At 42.2% G+C, this 20794-nt stretch overlaps 1 protein-coding gene across 2 annotated transcripts in view; it reads right to left on the bottom strand.

Annotated features, from left to right (window-relative positions):
* Positions 1 to 20794, bottom strand: part of COL28A1 (collagen type XXVIII alpha 1 chain) — a 166980-nt gene that overhangs the window by 12056 nt on the left and 134130 nt on the right. For both annotated transcript variants that reach the window (XM_029929394.1, XM_029929393.1), the window contains exons 28-33: positions 11872 to 11940; positions 11255 to 11335; positions 11130 to 11165; positions 6908 to 6944; positions 4737 to 5291; positions 2181 to 2338 (exon numbers count right to left, since the gene is read on the bottom strand). In XM_029929394.1, coding sequence (XP_029785254.1) covers positions 2181 to 2338; positions 4737 to 5291; positions 6908 to 6944; positions 11130 to 11165; positions 11255 to 11335; positions 11872 to 11940 — 936 coding nt within the window. The remainder of the gene's footprint in view (positions 1 to 2180; positions 2339 to 4736; positions 5292 to 6907; positions 6945 to 11129; positions 11166 to 11254; positions 11336 to 11871; positions 11941 to 20794) is intronic.

Genomic DNA, 20794 nt, shown 5'->3' on the forward strand with positions numbered 1-20794 from the left:
CTGCAGCAGGGAATTCCCCCTTGAAACCCAACGTGACCATATGATCCTTTCTTTAGAAACTCCTCTGCGTTCTCCTGGCTGCCTGGCCTACAGGTGAAGTTCAAGCTCTTCTGCCTGCCATATGAAGTGGGTAATGTCCAGGCGTGACACTCGCCATTCTTCCACACACATCTTAGGCTCCAGTTTGACTGAAACTGTCCTGAGGTCTTAAAATGCCATGCCTTTTGGAATCCCCTTTGCCCACATATTCCCTCTGCTGGAAATACCCTTCCCCCTACTCTTTTCTGAGAAACTCCTATTTATCCTTAAAACTCAGCTCAACGCCACTTTCTCTGTAAAGTCTTCCTTTACTCTGAAATTAGCTGCAACATCTCTTGTGCATCATCCACAGCTCTGCTGAAGTTCTTAATAATTCTTGTAGTTCCATCTTCCCGATAGGCCATGGACCTCTCTTGGGCAGGAACTGTGTTTTAAGAGCCACCGCCTCATATGGTAGTACGTGATCAAATACATAGTATGGAATTCACTGATTATAAGGAGAGGTCAGAGTTTAAGTGCTACCTGCTGGATCAAACCTGGGTTTGCCTTCCTATAGGCAATCTTCAGAAGGGGACGGATTGAGCAGGGGAGGGACAAAGCGATAAGTCACACAAGCAGGCAAGGGCCCCCAGGAGCATTCTATGCTCAGGAAGAGATAAAACTGTGTACTTTAGTGTCTGTAATTTACTTTTAAATTAAAGTAAGTGAAGACCAGGATCGGCAAACCCCATGGGCCAAATCTAAGTTTTCATCTGTTTTTAGAAGTAAGTTTTATCTGAATGTAGCCTCATTTGTTCATTTAAATATTGGCTATGGCTGCTTTTGCACTTCAAAGGCAGAGCTGAGTAATTGCAAAAGATGACCTGCAGAACCCAAAAAACCAATTTTACTTTGTGGCCCTTTATAGAGTTTGCTGGTCCCTGATATAGACCATGTGGTATAAATGTGTATGTGAATTTCAATCTGCAATCCAGGGGCACTCTGTTGTTCTCATTGGAATTACTCATCTTGGAGTCAGCCAGCATTTAATCAAATAAAAATATATTAGAGACTTTTATACCCTCTTTTGAACAGAATATAAAAATCCAGTGACTCCTATAGTCTGTCCCCTTAGGAATGGCAACTTAAGCCTGATCCCTGAATGGTTCTGACTCCAACTAGTGATCTGGAGTCTTCTCAGGGCTTTAGTCCAGCTAGACAGTTATCTGATTCCTGGTGCTAAAATATTGTTGCTCTTGCTAATAATGAACATTCCATGTCCTTTCATTAAAGGCCAGCACAGAGACTTCATTGAGCTCACAGAATCGAGGCCTGACCCCTGTGTGTCTCTTGCTAGAAGATGTCCATAGGTGTAGTAGAGATTAGTCTAGATCTGCTTTGATTGTAACTTGGTGGGGAAGAGACCACAGCACTCCCTTACCAGTAATTATGGAGGCTCTCTAATTTTCACCTAAAACAACCTAATAGCTATTGCTCTTGACCTGATTGGCTGAGGTGAGTGCCCAGAAGCTTGCTGTGAGGACTGTCATATTTGTCTGAACGATTCAGAAGGGAGTTCTTTCATGCGCCTGTTATTGAGGAGGAGCTCTGAAACAGAGCACCGCCTTGCCTCTCACCCCACCCCCACTCTGTGCACAGGAGGTGGAAGCTAAATGAACAAGAACATGGCTTGGAACATGGAAAATGGCAGCTTGCGCATGTGCACACTTAGAGGAGACTTGAGAGGATGCAGAGTGAGGAGCGTCTACCCAGAGGATGAGGGAGAGCTGTGACCTGGTGCGAAAGGCTCTGCGGAGCAGGGCAATTGGGTGATTCAAAGAGTGTAGTGTTAATCCATTCTGGCGTGCACAGTTTCTGTGGTGGAAACTCAGGTGTACTACTAAAAGATTATTTGCAACACTCAATAAATAATCACTTATAAAATGTGGAAATATTTCAGAAAATCATATTCATGCTCACAAGCCCCAGAGCTATTTCAGAACTAGAAATATGAAGACAAAAGTACTACTATTTATAGCCAAGGACCCGAAAATACACATCCCTCCCTCAGTTGATTCTTGACACTGCATGGCAAGACGGTCTTTGATGTAAAACAGCAGACACAATTTTAAGCTCACAAATTAGGCAAGACAGTTACTCACGGACTCTGAAATTTCTTCCTGAGGCTCTGGAGTAGATTCACCAAGTTCTTCCTCTGATATCCCCAATCCAGGTTGAAGTGATGGAGAACCCAAAACTTGAATGAGGTAGGAATCAAAATCTTCACACTTCTTTTTAAACACTTTTTGCTTCAGGGTGTCTTTTAAAAGAGAGGTATAAAAGGGGGACAGTAGGAACAAAATGTGTTTAAAGAGATCTTCCACACTTTGCTTAAAATAAATAGACACTTTCACATCACTTGAAGTCAACTGCTCAGTGAACTAAGTTTTAAAGCATTTTGGCATCTAAAATAATTCAATTTGGGGTGCCTGGGTGGCTCAGTCGGTTAAGCCCTTAACTCTTAGTTTTGGCTTAGGTCATTATCTCATGGTTCATGGGTTTGAGCCCCACATTGGGCCCTGTGCTGGCAGTGCAGAGCCTGCTTAGGATTCTCTCTCTCTCTCTCTTTAAAAATTTTTTTATGTTAATTAATTAATTAATTAATTTTTTTTTTGAGAGAGAGACAGTACGAGCAGGGGAGGGTCAGAGACAGAGGGAGACACAGAATCTGAAGACAGCCTCCAGGCTCTGAGCTAGCTCAGAGCCCAATGCAGGTCTTGAACCCATGAACCATGAGATCATGACCTGAGCCAAAGCTAGACGCTTAACCAGCTGAGTCACCCAGGCGCCCCTGTTTATTTATTTTTGAGACAGGGAGAAACAGAGGGTGAGTTGGGGAGTGGCAGAGAGAGAAAGCCACAGAATCTGAAGCAGGCTCCAGGCTCCAAGCTGTCAGCACAGAGCCTGACGCAGGCTCAGACTCACAAACAATGAGATCATGACCTGGGCTGAAGGTGAACACTTAACTACTAACTACTAACTACTGAGCCACCCAGGTGCCCCTCCCTCCCTCTTACTTTGCCTGTCCCCCATTCACACGGTCTGTTTCTCTCAAAATAAATTTAAAAACTTAAATAATAATAATAAAATAAAATAATTCAATTTAATTTAATAACATACAACAGCCTAAAATATAGGCAAAAGAATGACTTTAAATCCTTGCTATCCAAAGTGTCAGTTAACTGAGCTACTCTGTGGAAAGGGCAAGTCCTACCCATAAGAAGTGTAATAGTCTATTACCTCTGGTTTTAGGGATAGCAAAAGGCCAGCCAGTCCAAAAATATATCCCTCATTGGCTGGAATGAATTTTAACTCCTTTGGTTAAAATGATAAAGCTCTTTAATTATTAAAACAAAGTATGTCTGAATATGGCCATTGTAGCACATTAACAGTCCGGCGAGATTGACTATGCCAGATAAACCCACCAGTCTCTGCAGTGTGTAAGGAAATGAAACCCGAGGTTCAAAAGGCCTGGAGAAAGGGAGAAAGTGTAAGTGGGAAGGTTCTGAGTGAGGCATGCTATCCCTCCGGCGAGCTGTGGTAGGACCCAGAGTAGGCCAGGAACACCATGGCAAGGCAGGTCTGTGCTGGGCCACGTCAGACCCCACTCCAAGATGGGTGGGGAAGGAAAGAGGGAGCCAAACCTAAGACTGCAAACAGATTAAGCACACATTTTACTTACTTCACAAGCTGGAATGAGTCATCGGTTTCTAAATAATTGGCATACTGTTTGTGAAACAATACTGACCCTACTGCAATGGTAGATGAGTTAGTGTCGTAGAATGACTCACTGGAAAATATGAGTTCATGTGAGAGGGTAAAGTAGTAAAGGGAAGCCCATCAGATTAGCATACTGAATATTCACAACGTTGTACTCTAAGATAAACTTCTAGGGCACTCCTGGGCTCAGTCTGTTAAGTGTCTGACTCTTGATATCCTCTCAGGTCATGATCTCACAGTTCTTGAGATCGAGCCCTACATTGGGCTCTGCGCTGACAGCATGGAGCCTGCTTGGGATTCTCTCTCTGTCTCTGTCTCTGTCTCTGTCTCTGTCTCTCTCTCTCTCTCTCTCTCTCTGCCCTTCCCCATCTCTCAAAATAAATAAATTTTTAAAAATTCCTGATATCCATCTATTTACTCTTCATTATCTTCATATTTTGTAAGAGCAGAGAATGGAAAATAAAACAGAGACTAGAATCGAATCATCCCAGCTCCTTGCATTTCTTATCTCTTTAAATTATCATAACTTTTTCTCATTCATCATGTACTTCTTAATTCATTTTGCATCCATGGTTATTTTCTGCTTTGCTGCTGGCTTACTGCATCTCTTATTCAAGTTAGGTAACTTTTTGATAGTCTTAGAAATACCCCAAATCCTACTCTTTCTTTTTAGCCATGCCCTCAGCCATAGATAACCCAGTTAACAAACTCCAAGGCCAACTCAGCACTTATTCCAAATGAATTAAGATAGGAGACTGTACTCTCTAAACTGGATTGATGCTAAATGGGTTTTACCTTCCAAAGTTTATGTGTTCAATTAAATGTTGGTGTAAGCCTCATTAGCCTCCTACTGATTTCCATTTTTTTGTCAGAATAATCCAATGATGTTGTACTTGGAAGAATAACATAAATTCCCTTCACCTGATGCTGAGTCTTACCTTGCAGGGTAATGAAGTCATCAAACTGATAAACGTGCTCACTGTCTGGGTCAGTGGCAATTAGATTCATTTCTTGGTGGAACATTTCGAAGTTGGGGTCATTCTTCTTCACTACCCCAATCACAAATATTTCCACATTGATGTCACTGGCTTTCTTCACCACCTGGGTCAGATTCTTTTTATCTCGGGTATCTGTCTGTCCATCAGTGATGACCAAGGCCACCTTCTTTACACCTGGCCTTGCAGCTTCAAACATGTGGTTGGCTTCGTGGAGAGCGCTGGCTGTGTAGGTGCCTTCCCCCAGATACTGCATGTTGTCCACAGCCAGCTTGAAGTCGTCCTTGTTGGAGAACTGCGTCAAATGAGCCACCTTCTCCACCTTATGGCTGTAGTTGATTATGCCTATGCGGGCCGTAGCAAGGTCCAGAGCAACCTGGTCAGATAGAGTCTTCACAAGATTTTTGATGATCTCAAAGTTCTCCAGCCCCACGCTTTCTGAGCTGTCGATCACGAACAGCAGTTCAAGAGGAGTCTCTTTGCATTTGGGCCCACAACCTAAAAGATGCACGTTGAGGTAGAAACATCGCACAGATGAAAATCAAAGCTTACTGGTTGGTATCAGATTGGTATGAGAGAGGGGCAGGGATGAACTGGAGATCTGGATTATCACCTTCCTTTTTTGTGAGGGTTAACACAGCTAACTACTGTCCCCCATCAGGTTTCTATAGCTGACTTAAAAAAATACTGCAAAAACAACCCCACATACATACAAAAAAACCCCACCAAAACACAGTGAAGGATAAAATAATGAACACCTATGTGCCAATTTTTCAGATTAAAAAAAATACATTTTTACAAGAGACTGCATCCCTGTGTATGCCTTCCTGATGACATTGGCCTCCCTCTTCCTAAGAGATAACCCTATCCTCAATTCGCTCTTTATCCTTCCAGAATTTGAATTGAAATGGAATCTGAAAGCTACTATTTTAGACTTCAATCATATCCTTATGTGAGAATTGCTATCTGCTCATTAGCATGAGCAATGGGTAAAGTGATGGACTGAAAATGTTTAAGCACAGGGGAAGGATTAGGCCCTGTAACTGTTCCTAAGAAGAGCTGCGCCCAGCTACTGAGTGTGTGTCCCGAGTCACACACACTCAGTGAGGCCAGCACCCCTCCATACTGTGAAACCTTTTTGAGGAGAATGATCTCAGGATGCTGGTCAGTAAACAACTTCTATTTAAGGTTTACCATTCAAAGCCATCGTTAGAGTCACCAGGAAATAAGAACTTTCAGGACTCCATTGGTTTATTCATAGCCTCGTGTTGCCCAACAGCCCTACCACAAAAAATCATGAGGAAACGAGGTGCTATTTTTACAGGGCTTCTAGAACTCAGAAGCCACGTCTAGATTGGCCTGTCACCATACAGACTCCCAGGCGGGTTCTTAAGCCCAGAGGTCTTTTGGGGGACAAGCCAGTTCAGGGGTTCTCTGTATGGAAAAACAATGACATTTCTGCCTCTGTCTGTTTTAAACACACAAGTTTCTCATATCTTCATTAGTCTATTAATCTTGCCTTTTGGCTAATCTCTTTTCTTCCTCTTTCTGCTAACTCTATTTTACGTCAAACGTATTTAGCCATAGAAGCATTTAGGTAGAGCTCTGAAGCAAGATGACCTCCTGACTCTGTCAGCCTGCCTTTGAAATGAAATGCACTCTAGAAATAGTGCTTAAAACTCCATTCAGAAAGACTTCTTGCTTCAGGAAATACACAGACATTGTAATCACCAGCCAGGCTGGATTCAAATACCAGTTAGGCCCCTGTGGTCATATTTCTTTTGTTGGTTTTTCCTTCCCAAGCTCAGGTAAATGTCACTGACTACAAATGAGCTGTGTGCTCACAAAAGGCCTGGCGGCCCACAGACTCTGGGGCCAGGATCTTCACTCTTCTGAACCACCCTAGGAAGATGATTTCTTTTTTTAAATCAGGATTCCTACAGCCCCTCTCACTGCTTCCTGCCACTTCCCACTGACTTTTCAAAAGAGCTTCAAACTTTCCCATGAGCTGTATCATATAGATCTCTGGTGACCACAATGATCTTGACCAACACAGAACATAGTGGGGTTGGTACTTCAAAGTGATGATTCTCTTCTTGACAGTCAAATCTTACCACATATCTCAAAAATAATTTTGATAATTTCTTCTTTCTGGAGGACAAAAGGAAAATGTATTAATTATATGACCATAATATTTCTTCCTATTGTCCTAAAGGCTATGTCTTTCTACAATCAGCATTGCTCTGTTTGCTTTTATTCTTTCACCGAGGAAAATAAATAGCACAGGGGTTAAAAGTTGGCCATAACATATCAGAACTGAAATGCATTTGCGTTGTGAAATGTCCTAGCTCAGACTTTCAGAGTTCAGATTGTGGCTTTAGCATCTATCAGCTGTGTGATCTTGGGCATTAGATGACCTAGCAGTATCTGTGTCTCAGGGCTGTGGTGAAGAGAGAATGAGGCTATGCACGCAGACTCCTAGGAGAGAGTCTAGCGCCATGAAGTACTGCTTGCAAAGGTGCGGGCAATGCGAGCAATCAGTTACACAGTTTAACCCACGTGTGCTGAGCAGCCGAGGCAAGTCCCGGGGCCAAAAGAGAATTCATTCTATGCTGTATTCCCTCTTTCTTTCCTCTACCACTGTCCAGATTTGCAAATCTCTGCCCCAGGTTCCTAATACTTTGACTTAGGCACTTCCACAAAATGTCCCCATGTTCCTGAATGCCCCTCATCCTGCTGCCATCAGCCCCAGCAGAAGAGCCCGGGAGGAGGCGGGCGGTAGAAACGGAGCTGCCAATGCGCCTGAGTAGCACGTTTACGAATAACAAGGATGACACAACAGAAGGCAGAATTCTATATTTGTCAAAGACAGGAAGCTGATGGAGTGATTAGCTTAATAGAAGCCCAGAAAATCTCAGCAGGAAGGAGGCATGAACCTGATCTAAGAAGATAAAATTTAACAGTTACAAAAGTAAAGTTTTAAAGAAAAAAATCAGTCCTGACAGAATTGGGGTAAAGATGACATCGCTGGTGATGTGACTTAACAGAAACACATATGAAAATATTCAGGGCATTTTAATTGTATTGTATTTTTAATTTAAACTGAGTAAAAGCTAATGATTCCAAGCAGCTATTTAAAAAGAACTCCTAATACCATATTATAAAATTATATAAAATGAGGAAGTCATTGACATCCCTGACATTTAGAGAGGCATTTAATAATAAATCTGAAACCAGGACATGTCTAGAAAGGGAAAATGCATATATATATATATATATATATATATATATATATATATATATATATATATATACACACACACACACACACATATAATAAATTTGGAAGGAGGAATAGATATATTTATGTATTTATGTTTATTTTTTTACAAGTGGAGAAAATACTAGACACCAAGTTTTATGATTACAGTTTTCCACATAACATCATATCATAATTATTTTACCATATTATTAAGTATTCTGAAACCCCTGATTACTGAAGTCAGATGCATGGTCATCTAAGGCTCTCCATGCATCCTGCCAGAGTGACCTTTAGAAAAGTTGTAACGGACACTGCTAACAGCAGGATGTAAGAAAGCCTGTTTTTTTTAGAAACACAATACTGGTTATTACTATTACATAATCTTTGCCATTTTGTAGAAAAAGATATTGCAGTATTTTAAACTATACTTAGGCAATTCTTAGGCTAAATTTTTTTTCATAAGCATGTTTCCAAGTTGTATCCTCTTGTGCAAATTCTTTGTATGTCCTTCGTCCATTAGATTCTATTAAAATGTTTCTCTTTCACTGACTTATAAAAATAATTTCTATATCAAAGTTGCATTTTACTGCTTTCCAATGTGCTTTTATGACGTAACTGGGTCTAAAATGCTTTAGTATGCACATATATCAATCTTTTCCTCCAATTCTTTGCTTTTACATGACTAAAATGGTTTTATTTATTTCCATTCAAACTGCCCAGTTACCACTTTGGCTATTTCTGCCAATGATGAAGGCATAAATTTATATGCAAATTTATCGAAAGATTCATGGTCTAGTAAGAAGTAGACAAATAAATACTTTTGTAAGTGCTATACTATTGGATTGGAGCCAAGGAGCCATGTTGGTCTGCTGAGATTTACAGGGGTGAGGACACTGAGAAACGCTAGCATGTAAGGGACAGGTGGAGAAATAGGCTTTCTGAAGCAATTTGGCACGGAGTATTACAACATTGAACTCTGTCAATGGTATCTGCCTCTTAAAAAGAGTAATTTGCTAGTCTGGAATGAATCTACAACTGACAGCTGTTTGGGGATATATGTGATCAGGGAGAGAACATGGGTGAGAAGAATAAAGAGCTTTCTAAGAACAGCATTCATGAGGCAGCAGCCTGGATTTGGTACCAGACAAGCCAACTCTGGCTACGAGGGCTCTGCTACTTGCTAGCAAGGTGACTTCAGGCATATAGCTCAGGCTTCTATCTGACTTAGCATGTCTTTCATTGAAGTATAGATAACTTCATGGGGCTATCATATGGATTAACGTGGAGTCTTGGGCAAGAGAGGGCTGTGGCCAATAGCCTGTCCCCTTCTCATTGCACCCCCATCCCCACCAGTTCTCCACTGCTTGGGGCCTGGGCCAACATTCATGTGTTGAACACTGTTCTCAATTCTGAGCTCTGTCCAAATTCCCTGAAAACACTTGCCCCTTGCCCATCTTTTGGGTGGACCCAGGCATAGAGGCCAATGCTGTCAGCTTTCCAAATGGGCCATTTAGCAGGCAATTCTGGGAACCTGTGTATCCAGAGTGTAGTATCAGGGCCATGAGCTCAAGGTGGTCACGCTTGTTGGCCCTGAGGACTCCTCAGCCAGGAAAGGGTGCAGCTGAAGAAGCACTAAAGGTCCAGAGTGGGCCCTCTAAAACATGTGCCCCCAGGCACCTTACCCAGTAAGGGTGGTACAGATGTGAAGGAGCCTACACAGTACCAGTCATATACTAGAATCTCACTTAATGCAAATTCTCTCTTCCTTCCTTCATCCTTCCCTGCTAGGCCCTTTTTAGAATCTAGAAAGCCAAGATGAGCAGAATGACATCCCCATTTCTAAGATCTCTCCCTCTTGGTTAAAAATCTTCTGCTCAAGAGATAAAAGCCTAATTTGGCCTCAAGCATCACATCATTTTGTCTTCTCAGGGTCTGCATATATACTCCTATTATAGCATTTATCAAACTGCAGGTAAACATCCTTTGCTGGTCTTTCTAATGGGCTGTGAGCTCCTTGAGTTCAGAGACACATCTTTTATCTCGCTGATTTCCCTGGCACCCATGGCAGAGTCTGACTCAGAATACATGCTCAGTAAGTGTCGGTGAAATGGGTGAACAAATGAATGGATGAAGGAAGCCAGGCCCTCTTCCCAAGTTGGGGATAGGTGGGAGGGTATAAACCAATGGGGAATGTTCCTCTGGGCATTTTACATACACCACCCTGCTACTCTGGGGGCCCCATAGGCATCTGGGGGTATCTGACTTGTGGTTAGGAAGAACAAAGAGGAAAATGTAAACAGGCCATAAAAAAAGTGTGCATCCTGTTTGTCACATGCCCAGCTCTCACGTCTTACGGTCACCACATGAACCCCACCCCCCACCCCTGGATTCACTTAGCACAGCACATGGGTCAGGAGCCCCAGACCATGACCCATGGAACAATCAAACAGAGGGAAAAAGAGAAGGTTCCTGTTGCTTCTCCACTCCAGGAGACATACTGCCTTCCAAAAAGAAAGGAAGAAAAAGACTTCGCCACAGAAATTCTAAAACTTCCCCACCCTGTGGGACTTTAACAAGTCAGCTTTTTATTTGCAGTGATGCAGGGAGCATGGGGAAAAGTTTGTCATTGCTTCACAAGTTCTGTTGAATACGTGCATCCTTACTTAAAAGGAATCCCCATTTTGTGAGGGTTGTTCTCAGAGCACTTCCTAAGGGAGCCTGTTCAAGGAAACAGAACCCCCATTGAGGAAGGTGAAGGATCATGTAAATTAAATCTTCTGGTTGGTTGGCTTCTTTTAAACAGCTCACCTCCGTGTCACCATGTCTAGCAGAGGTCAGAGGGGAGTCATGGCCCATCCCCACCAGGCTGGGTGAGGGCTGCCCAGTGCCCTGTCTCCCTGATGCTCAGATCAGTTACCTCATGCCCAGTCAACACGGGGCTTGTAAGCAGTGCTATCATTTCGAAAGCAACTGGAGCTCTGTGTCAAAAGAATTCATACTTCTGAAGCTAAAACATGAATGTAATAATTTTGCAAGCACAAACCCCTCAATTACCCTTCAGGATGGATACTCACTGTAAGTCCTGCGTCTCCTTTTGGTCCTTGTAACCCCTACTTAAAGGAAGAAGAGTAACAGTCAGTATCGGTTGGAACTAGCTAATGTATGAAATTACAGTAAGACTTTAAAAATCACTTCTTGCCTGTTTTCCTGGGGATCCGGGCTCCCCAATTTCCCCTTTCTCGCCTTTCTTTCCCACCGTGCCCCGTTCTCCATGCTCTCCCTTTGTAATATGGGGAAAAGAAAAGTTTATAGTGTAAATGTTAAAACAAAATAAGAAAAACTCTAAAATTTGGTTCATTTCTAAGCAGTATCTCTTAAAGACCTGTGGTGCTAGTTGATACAAATATACTACAGGAGAAAAAATGGGGAGCATTATATTGACTTCCACCCTCCCTCCCCAGGTACTAATAATCTAATGATGAGCCAGAGATCTCCAGGTGAGGAGATCTTGAGATACTATTGGATCAGCTCACTGCCTTTGGGAAGTTCAACTATTATAACGTTCTCCACCAGAATTATCCAGGGTTTTGTACATAGTATGTTGTAAGGATTTGTTCCTTTATCAGCTGGCTTTTAAGGATGAAGAAAATGAGATTTTATGAAGTAAGCATGTTTATAGTTAGGAAAGGACATGCACAAGGATTTGCTTTCAAATGCATTTTTTCCTCTGAGAGCTTTAAGGATGAATGACCAGTAGAAGTGCTCTTCTGTTGGGATCTTAAACGTAACATTTCTCTAAGGCCCTGAAATACTTACCTTCCGGCCAGGGAGGCCTTGGCCTGTCATGCCCTTTGGCCCCGGAAAGCCTTGAGGTCCTTGCTCCCCCTACACATAATATGAAAAAGGGATCATCCCATTAATTCCCCAAGATAACTCAGAAAAGTCTTATGCACTTGCAGTTTCAGCATTGCATTATAACATCTAAATTGAGGGGGAGGGGTGCCTGGGTGGCTCAGTCATTTAAGTGTCCGACTCTTGATTTCAGCTCAGGTAATGATCTCATTCATGAGTTTGAGCCCAGTGTCAGGCTCTGCACTGACAGTGTGGAGCCTGCTTGGGATGCTTTGTCTTCCTCGCTTTGCTCTCTGCCCCCCCCCTGAAAAATAAATAAATAAACATTAACAAAACAAATTGGGGGGAAATATGTATGTCAGATGGGCTCGATTCTTTGCTAGGAAACGTTTAACTTCTGAATCTAGGGTAGAAGTGAAGGAGCTGATTTGCCTATTTCTATGGTGTAATCATTCCCACCTTGGCCAATTTCAAACTATGAACATGATCTCAATCAGTTCACAAATAACAAGCAGCTCTTATTTCAGTTGGGATACTAATGGTGATTTTTATAAACTTCTCTACATTTTTTCTGTGTTTTTGACATGCTAAAAGCATGTATTATCTTAATAATGGAGGAAAAGAGGATATAACAGCATTTCTACTCCATGGATGCAAAAGGGCTATTAGTTTCAGCCCTGATAATCTGTACCATGAATCTATTTATCTAAGTTTAGTACCTCCTTAATTCTGAAAATAAATTTTTTTTCATTTCAGGACTTCAACTGTCCCTTCCCACACCTTAACATTATTTCCTATTCCCTGCCCCCTGCCCCCAACCTACACAGATTTAAAAGGCTTTCATGATGTTGAGCATGAAGCAGAATAACCCCTGTTGAGTATACAGTCATGGTTCTGATGCTGCTTAACTCTGAATCATTAGCAATGAGTCTGTGGCAAAGCTTTGTGGGAACATGAGCTCCCACGGTTTCACCTGCTTACCTTGAACATCTTTGTCAAAGGAATGCTGACCATGCCTACTAGAATCGCTGGGATGCCTAATGAAAATGTCAGAATCCAGGATAGGGGTGGGAGTAGAATATGCATTTTGCCATGGCCTGTTAGGGCTCGAGAGCCAGAAGGCAGGACACCTTGCTTGGAGGCCATTGTAACTTTGAGTATTGGCGTTCCTCACCCCTCCTTCCTAGCTCATTGGCTTTCAAACTTATTAAACGCCACAGAACCCTTTCTTTTAAAAAGTATTAATAATGAAATATTTCAGACACAAAAAATTTATCCCGAAGAAGGCAAACACTGGCCCAAATATCACCATATTAAAAAATGAAATGATGCAGATACCACTGAACCCCTGATGTACCCAATCTCATGCTCCTAACAAGAGGGGAAATCTTTTCTGAAGTTAACAGGCATCACTCAGGTCCATGCTTTTATGCTTTAACTACATATATATTCTAAGACAATGGATAATATTTATTAGTTTAAACTTCAAATGAGTGATATATTTATACAATCAATTGTATTCTAAAACTTTTTTTTAAAGCTTGGTTATTTAATTTGAGAGACAGAGAATGTGTGCTTGTGGGAAGGCAGAGAGAGAGAATCTCAAGTAAGTTCTGCACTGTCAGTGCAGAGCCCAAAATGGGGCTCGAACCCACAAACCGTGAGATCACGACCTGAACCAGAACCAAGAATAAGATGCTTAACTGATGAGGCCACGCAGGCACTCCACATTCAATTTTTATTAAAAAAAATTATTTTAATGTTTATTTTTGAGAGACAGAGACAGAGTGTGAGCAGTGGGGGAGCAGAGACAGAGAGTCACAGAACCTGAAGCAGACTCCAGGCTCTGAGGTGTCAGCACAGAGCCTGATGTAGGGCTCGAACTCATGAATCACAGGATTATGACCCGAGCCAAAATCAGATGCTTAACTGAGTCACCAAAGTGCTCCTCCAATTTTTATTTTAAATATGAGCATCATCTACTTAAAATTTGTCAGTGTACATATACATAGTTCTAGTTTGTGAATTTTCTCTGCTATACAGTATGCCATTAAATAACGAGACTGTAATTTACCCATTATCCTAGTGATGGACATCAGGTTGTTTTTCCCGGTTACAAATAAAACATCAAAAAATACACTTTTATATATCTTTGCATACTTGTACACATGCCTAAGAGGGAACCTTTTCATTAAAACAAATTTTATACAGAGGGTACAAAATAAGATGAATATAACTGGAGGCTCCTGTTGAAAAGAAATGCACAACTTTTGTTGGATTTAAGACTTGGCTAAACTTTTAGGTCCTTGTCATCTCTGCCATGTATTTCTAAATGGAAGGCAGGTATGGGGTTACAGTTTTGCCTTTTCAATTCAGCTCCAGAGGACTTAAGCCAAGTTCCTCACAAAGGTCAGATTGCAGAGAATTCATTTGCCTAAGGTCTTTTTCATCTTGGTAACTGCTGAGCCAAGATGCTGCGGTACAGTGGGCCCATGGAAAAGGCTTAATACAGTATTGTGCGTGGATGTCTCAGGCGTGAGGAGACCCTCCACCCCTGGGAAGAAGGAGAGGCCCCTCTGTTAGTTCTGTTAGTTGCTTCAGTGGTGACAGGAGATAGGCAGAGATCACTGGTCTTCTGTATTCAGTTCACACTCAAGAGTGAATAGTCTTCTCTCACCAGGAAACATGGTAACCAGAGCCCCAGGATAGGGATTGGCGCCAATTAAATAAGCCCAAGACAGTAAATCCACGTTCAGCTTCCAAGCTGGAGATTCAAGCAGGAGAAAGGCGAAGAGAAAAATCTGTTCTGTTTCCGAATATTGCACAGCTAACACAGGTATGAAGAGGACTAGACAGGGATCTGTGGAACACAGACCAACCTCATTACACCTCCTAACAAACATGCCCTAAGAGTGGACGTGCAGCCTCATCTTGAATATGAAGGGTCGAAGGGTCTGTCTACATAGAGACTGGGTGGCCAGTTCACAGAGTTGTAGGCAGGGCGGTGGGAAGACACCAGCCTGAGATTCTCCCATTCTCTGTTCTAATTAAAAAGAAAATAAGAACCAAAAGTTATATGAAGTGTATCTTCTTAAGAAAGGTGTGTCAGTAAGTGACCCATCGGCATAAATATGTTTTCTCATATTTTTTTGTGGAGGTGAAGGAGGACATCTTTATTTGACCGAGTACCTGGTTGAAAGGTAGCTTGAGGGTGTCAGGAAGATGCTAGAGACCACGGGGGCCTGAGCTGGGGGGCGGGGGGCGGTGTCAGGAGGGCTCCTAGCCAGGTGCAAGGGGATCGAAGGTTCACGAGAGAACACTAGAAGACTGACCGTTGGCTTTGCCCCAGTCCGGAAGGACAGAAGAGCGTGGAGAACAAAGCAGCTGGGACTGTGATATGATAGCGAATTATCACTGGGAATTGTATTCAGACAAAGTGGGTCCAGAAAGAACTTGACACCTATTATTCAGAATAATTATTTCTTTTACAATCCTTTGGATCCTACGACAGCTAATATAGATGTCCAATAAATGTTTATGACTAACCAGCTTCCTTTAAGAAATTACACAATTTCCTAGCAAACTTAAAAGCTACTGCCAAGCCCTGAGGGAAAAACCTCAAAGTAGCCACTAATCATGTTAGGATCAGCTCCATGGTCAGGAATTTATTTTGTGTTACTTCACATTGTAGATATTTTATATGTAATTGTTAACACTGTAGCTATTCCAGGCAGCTGGGTATCCCTATAAAGAGGCCATTTTTTTTTTCTTTTTAATTATCAGTTTCCTTTCAAAATACTTGAAATCTTCCTCTTGTACATTTCAGAATGCACTGTCTGGCAACAAGCAAACCCCTTGACTTGGCAGAGGTGAATGCTCTCCAATCATCTGGTTTTTTTCTTTACAAGTCTCAGGAAAATGATACACAATTATACCAGCCTGGATCAGATGCAACTACAGGAAAGAACCTGTCTACTGAAGGTGTAATTAAATCTAAATTTTAAACAGAGCTTCCGAACCACCGAATCTTACCCTTAGATCTGTTCTGCTATGGATGTGACCCTTTTCATTGTTCAGATATTTAAGGTGCAGTAAGAAAAGAAATCAAATTCATAGATGATCAAAAACTATCAGATAAACTTCTGGCTTCCATTTAGGGAAGTTTCTAGAAACTAGAAAAGGCTGTTTTCATTCTTAAATCCACAATAAAACATACGCTAACTAATCTAAGAAAGCACAACTTTTTTTTGAGAGCATCATAGAGCTGTGGTCGTAGCACAAGCACCTAGCTCAAAATCGAAGGAAACAAAGGGTCTTCTGAGGAGAGACAAGGCACAGGCACTTTCTTACCTGCTGGAGACACCAGATGTCACACAAGAATTTTCAGTGAAAATTCCTAACCAGTGGTTGAGTGTGGGCTCGTGTGAGAGGCCAGGACCCCTGGGAGCTCCAGACACAGGGGAATTTATACCCACTGTCTCATGAGCTCTTCGGGGACCTCACCAGTGCTCATGAGAGAGACTGGGGACAGGGCGAGTCCTACGGCTTCTCCAGTGGTGCAGGCCCAGGGGAAGGAAGCAGCTGACCTCTGTGAAAAGCACAAAGCCTCCTGTGGGACAAAAGTCTTAAGCTGCTGGGAAAGTACAGCAAACAGTGTCACCTTTAGGGCACCGATGACCCAAGGGAGCTGGGGGAAGGAAACAGAATAAAATTTGCAGGCACAGATCCCAGACCTTTAGAGATGTCCTACTACTTGGGGAGGGTCAGGAAACCCTCCTCAAAAGAGGCTTCCTATGCATTTGCTAGAACTTGTAAAACTGTACACTTAAAAGGGTGAGTAAGAAGATTATAAATAATCTTTTACCAAACAATAACAAGAATCTTTTAAAAAGTAAAAAGAATTAGTAGAACACTTGGCACAATGAATAGGGTCTATAGAGGAAACAGTAGTGTAGCAATGATAATTTTCAGATATTTAAAATTTTACTGTGTTATGTAGGAGAATGTCGTAAATATTGATACATTTTGAAGGCAGGGAACATAGGATTATTCAAGCAGGCCTTTGAATGAAAGCAGCTCAAAGAAAGAAGTCAGTATTATATTAAGAGGTTGACTAAGTGGGTAAATGGCAGAGTTAGCAAGGCATGGTAACCTGCCTGAATAGTCATCTAAGTGTTTGACCTCAAATCCAGGAATCGTTTTGAATTGAAACAGGTTATTTTCTGAGGCTTCACGGGAACGGCTAATTCACTTTAGGTGGAAAATGATTATTTCCCTGGTGGCCTATGGAGTACATATAATTGCACACATAGATAGAAGGAGCTTATCCAGGGACCCCCTAGAACAACCCAATGGTCTGGCATTTTGGCACCTGTCTCCTTCCACCTGAATTCTGATCATAACGTTCTTCTGTTACAACTAGCAACTGCCATTGATTGCGTGCCTCCCTGTAAAGGACTGAGCCAGGTGATCAGAGAGCTAGACGTATTCTTATTTAATCACTATGACAACCTGGGGACAAGTATACAAATGATAAACCTAAGGCTGTTGCAATTCTTCCCCATCACCTCGGATTGTATTTGATTTCACAGCAATGCTTTGAACAGTAAATCTCTCCAAAAGCGAATCCTCCAAAGGCTCTGCTGATTTTCTTTGCTCAGTTCTGTCTCGGCACAGACTAGAAGCTAGGCAGTTCTCCACCTCTAGCCTGAAAATCAAGAGCCTCCAGCTACTTCAAATCCTTTCCCTTGTGGAATTGAATTCCTCTAACTCAATGTCCCATTTTGGTACGTTAACATTCCCTACGTGGGCTAAGACAGCCTAATGCTTGTTCGGCAAAGCAGCCCACTTGGTTGGGAATAGAACCAGTGCTCCCATTATGTGTTATCAGGCAAGCCTTCCACTGGAGCATCGCCCAGGCTCACCTGACACCTGGCCAGAATATCGTCCTAATGGGTTTAAATGGAGCAACATGACTTCATTATACCTGATTTCCATTCAAAGGGTGATCTAGTCCCATTGTGTCCCGTGAGAGGCAGAGAAACGGTTTACTTTTTATAGATTCAAGGACTGATTTTGAGTCTGTTCCTAAAAATGCTTCAAAATCTCCACCATTTGTTCCTCCCCTTGTCTCCATGGCCCACAATGCAGGCTCTTTTTTATAGACCTAAGAAGTGTGAGCCATGAGTGGCAAGGGTTTTCAAAACAGCTCTAGTGGAAACTTCCATGAGTTGGACCAAAATGCTGCTGACATTAATATTGATGGCTGTATTCATTTCCTATTGTTGCTGTAATGAATTGCCACAAATTTAGTGTCTGAAAACAACATAAATTTGTTCTCTTACAAATTTCTGGAACTCAAAAGTACAAAGTCAGTTTCACTGGACTAAAGTCAAGGTATCGGCAGGGCTGGTTTTCCCTGGAGGCTCTGAGGGGAGCATCTGTTTACTTGACTAAAAAGTTCTAGCGGTCAACTGTATTCTTTGGCTTGTGGCCCCTTCCTCCATCTGCCTCCACTCCATCCCTGTGTCCATCATCACATCCCCTCTCTGTAGTCTCTCCTCCTTCTGGCCCCTTCGTAAGGACACTCTTGATCACACTGAGGGTGCACCCGGATAATCCAGGATCACGCCCCACCCGCCCTGTCAGAATGCTTAACTTAATCACATGTGCAAAGTTTCTTCTGCCACAGAAGGTAATAGTCCAGACCCTAGGGATTAGGACATGAACATCTTTGGGAGCCATTATTCAGCCTACCACACTGGCTTTTCCCCGAGTCATGCAAAAAGTAAGATCATCGTTATATTTTCTGTAATTTACCCTAATATATTTTAGTTTAGACAGTATCATGAATATATGTATATGCAATTTAGTTTATACTCTAGGGGTGCTAGGGAACATTTGAAATACCATAATCAGAGGTCCATACTTCAAAGACAGGTGCTTTAACACTTACTTTCTGAATCTGTTCCAGAGAGTTAATAGAAACAATTTATCCTTGGGAGAAAGAAGAGGTTTTCAACACCTGTCAGAGCTAGGAATGTTGTGCAAGTACTTTACCCCTTGCATGAATGGGGTAAAAGAATCAGCCAAATGCTTTGGTGGAGCACCCTAATTCTAGAACTCATTCAGAACAGGTGCCGTCTACCCTCATCCCATAGTGAAGAGTCCCTTCACTGATTTAAAAGGTTAAGTGGTCCAATCATGAGAATATGGTTGTATTTATCTCAGAGAAATCATTTTATGCAAAGTGCTTGTCAAAGTGCTTAAAAAACAAACAAAATTGGAACTTGGACCATGCTTTAATGCATGTTTTTCTGCCTTCTTATCACTAAGTAGCTGAACATCAAGTAGAATTCTATCTGAAACTTGTTTTCCTTAAAACATGCCACCCGACAGCAAGGCTGTCTAGGAGGAAATAAGTAACTCCTACCGACTTCTAATCTTCAGAGGGTACTGATGGTCATCAAAAAAAGTCTTGACAATTTAAATGTCTAAATTGACTTTGCTCACTTCACAACAGTCATAGCCAAATGTGCTCAACTTGGACATATTTCCCTCCAATTATTACTCTTAAACTTTTACTCCCTGCTTCCATTTTTCTGTTTGTATCTGCCAGCAGATAGATGTTAACAGAGTCAAACAATTAGCACCTGAATATTCACAAATGATCTCAACAGTCAAGCCAATAAAGTGGACTCTTTGATTGCTTTGTGGACATATGTGCTCCCTGTTACAATTTTCTATCTGACTGCAGAATTTGGTCCTATCTTCCAATAATAAAATTGTTCTCAGAACTGAATACACTGATAAGTCATAGTGCAAAGACCTTCGTGGCTCTAAGGGGTTTTGCCAGCTCATCTCAATTGTACACATTGTACTTATCTGCCGAAGTAGCCTTCTGTAAAACCTGCCAAACTTCATGAAAATCTCGTGTGGCATCTGGATATACTTGCAGCACAAATGATAGATACAAAGAGACGAGGGTCAGTCTTATGGCAGTTGCCTCTGCTAGAGACAGGGGACTCTGGAATGCTCCCCTTGCTGGCCATCTGCACAGTGCAGCCTCCTGGTTTCCCTCTGCCATTGACAGGTTTTTTGTTTTTGTTTTTGTTTTTGTTTTTACTTTCCCAGTATCTCTTTTGGTGCTCTCTGTGCCCTTGAGGTAGACGTCTGCTATGGTTCTTACTTTTGCTTTGCAATATTACCCACTTCCCTGGCATTCATGGTGACCCTGTGAGGATAATCTCCACTTTTATAATCCACAGTCTCACCCCAGTCTCTCTGCTCTGTCCTAAGTTTATACCTGTTTTCCAGAACTTTCCATCTGATAGCCTTTACAGAAGCAAATCCATCAAATACAGAAATTCTACTCGGCCAAGCCTGCTTTGGTTCCTGCCTTTGCCTCTTTGACTCCAGGCTTGGGATTCTCTTCCTGTCCTGCGCTTCTGTGTCCTCTCTAAATACCCTCATTCCATCTGTGGGCCAGTCCTGGCCCACCAAACGTGTCCAAGGAGTCTTCCCTGACTCACTCTCACCCCAACCACACCTCTCCTGTGACACATGTCTCCTAGCAGCTTTGCGTGTGCACACCTTTCTGTCCTACTTAAATTCCCAAAGTAGAGGTACTTCATCTTATTTGTCTTTCTACCTTCTGAGGTACCCATTTCAGGGCCCCACATATCAAACTGAGCCAGATGGATGGATGTGGAGGCCCACCACCTTTTTGGTAGAAGCTGTGTAGACACCATACACCCTACACTCGGTCTTAGTTACGTTCACAACCCCCCCCCCCCCGCCCCAGCTCACGCACACACACACATAACTAGGTGCCTCTCGGGTTAATAGAAGGCAAATTCCATGAGCTTTGGGGGATCAATATGGAAAA

This window comes from Suricata suricatta, chromosome 2, assembly GCF_006229205.1.
Source record: "Suricata suricatta isolate VVHF042 chromosome 2, meerkat_22Aug2017_6uvM2_HiC, whole genome shotgun sequence".
In the NCBI taxonomy this organism is placed as follows: Eukaryota; Metazoa; Chordata; class Mammalia; order Carnivora; family Herpestidae; genus Suricata; species Suricata suricatta.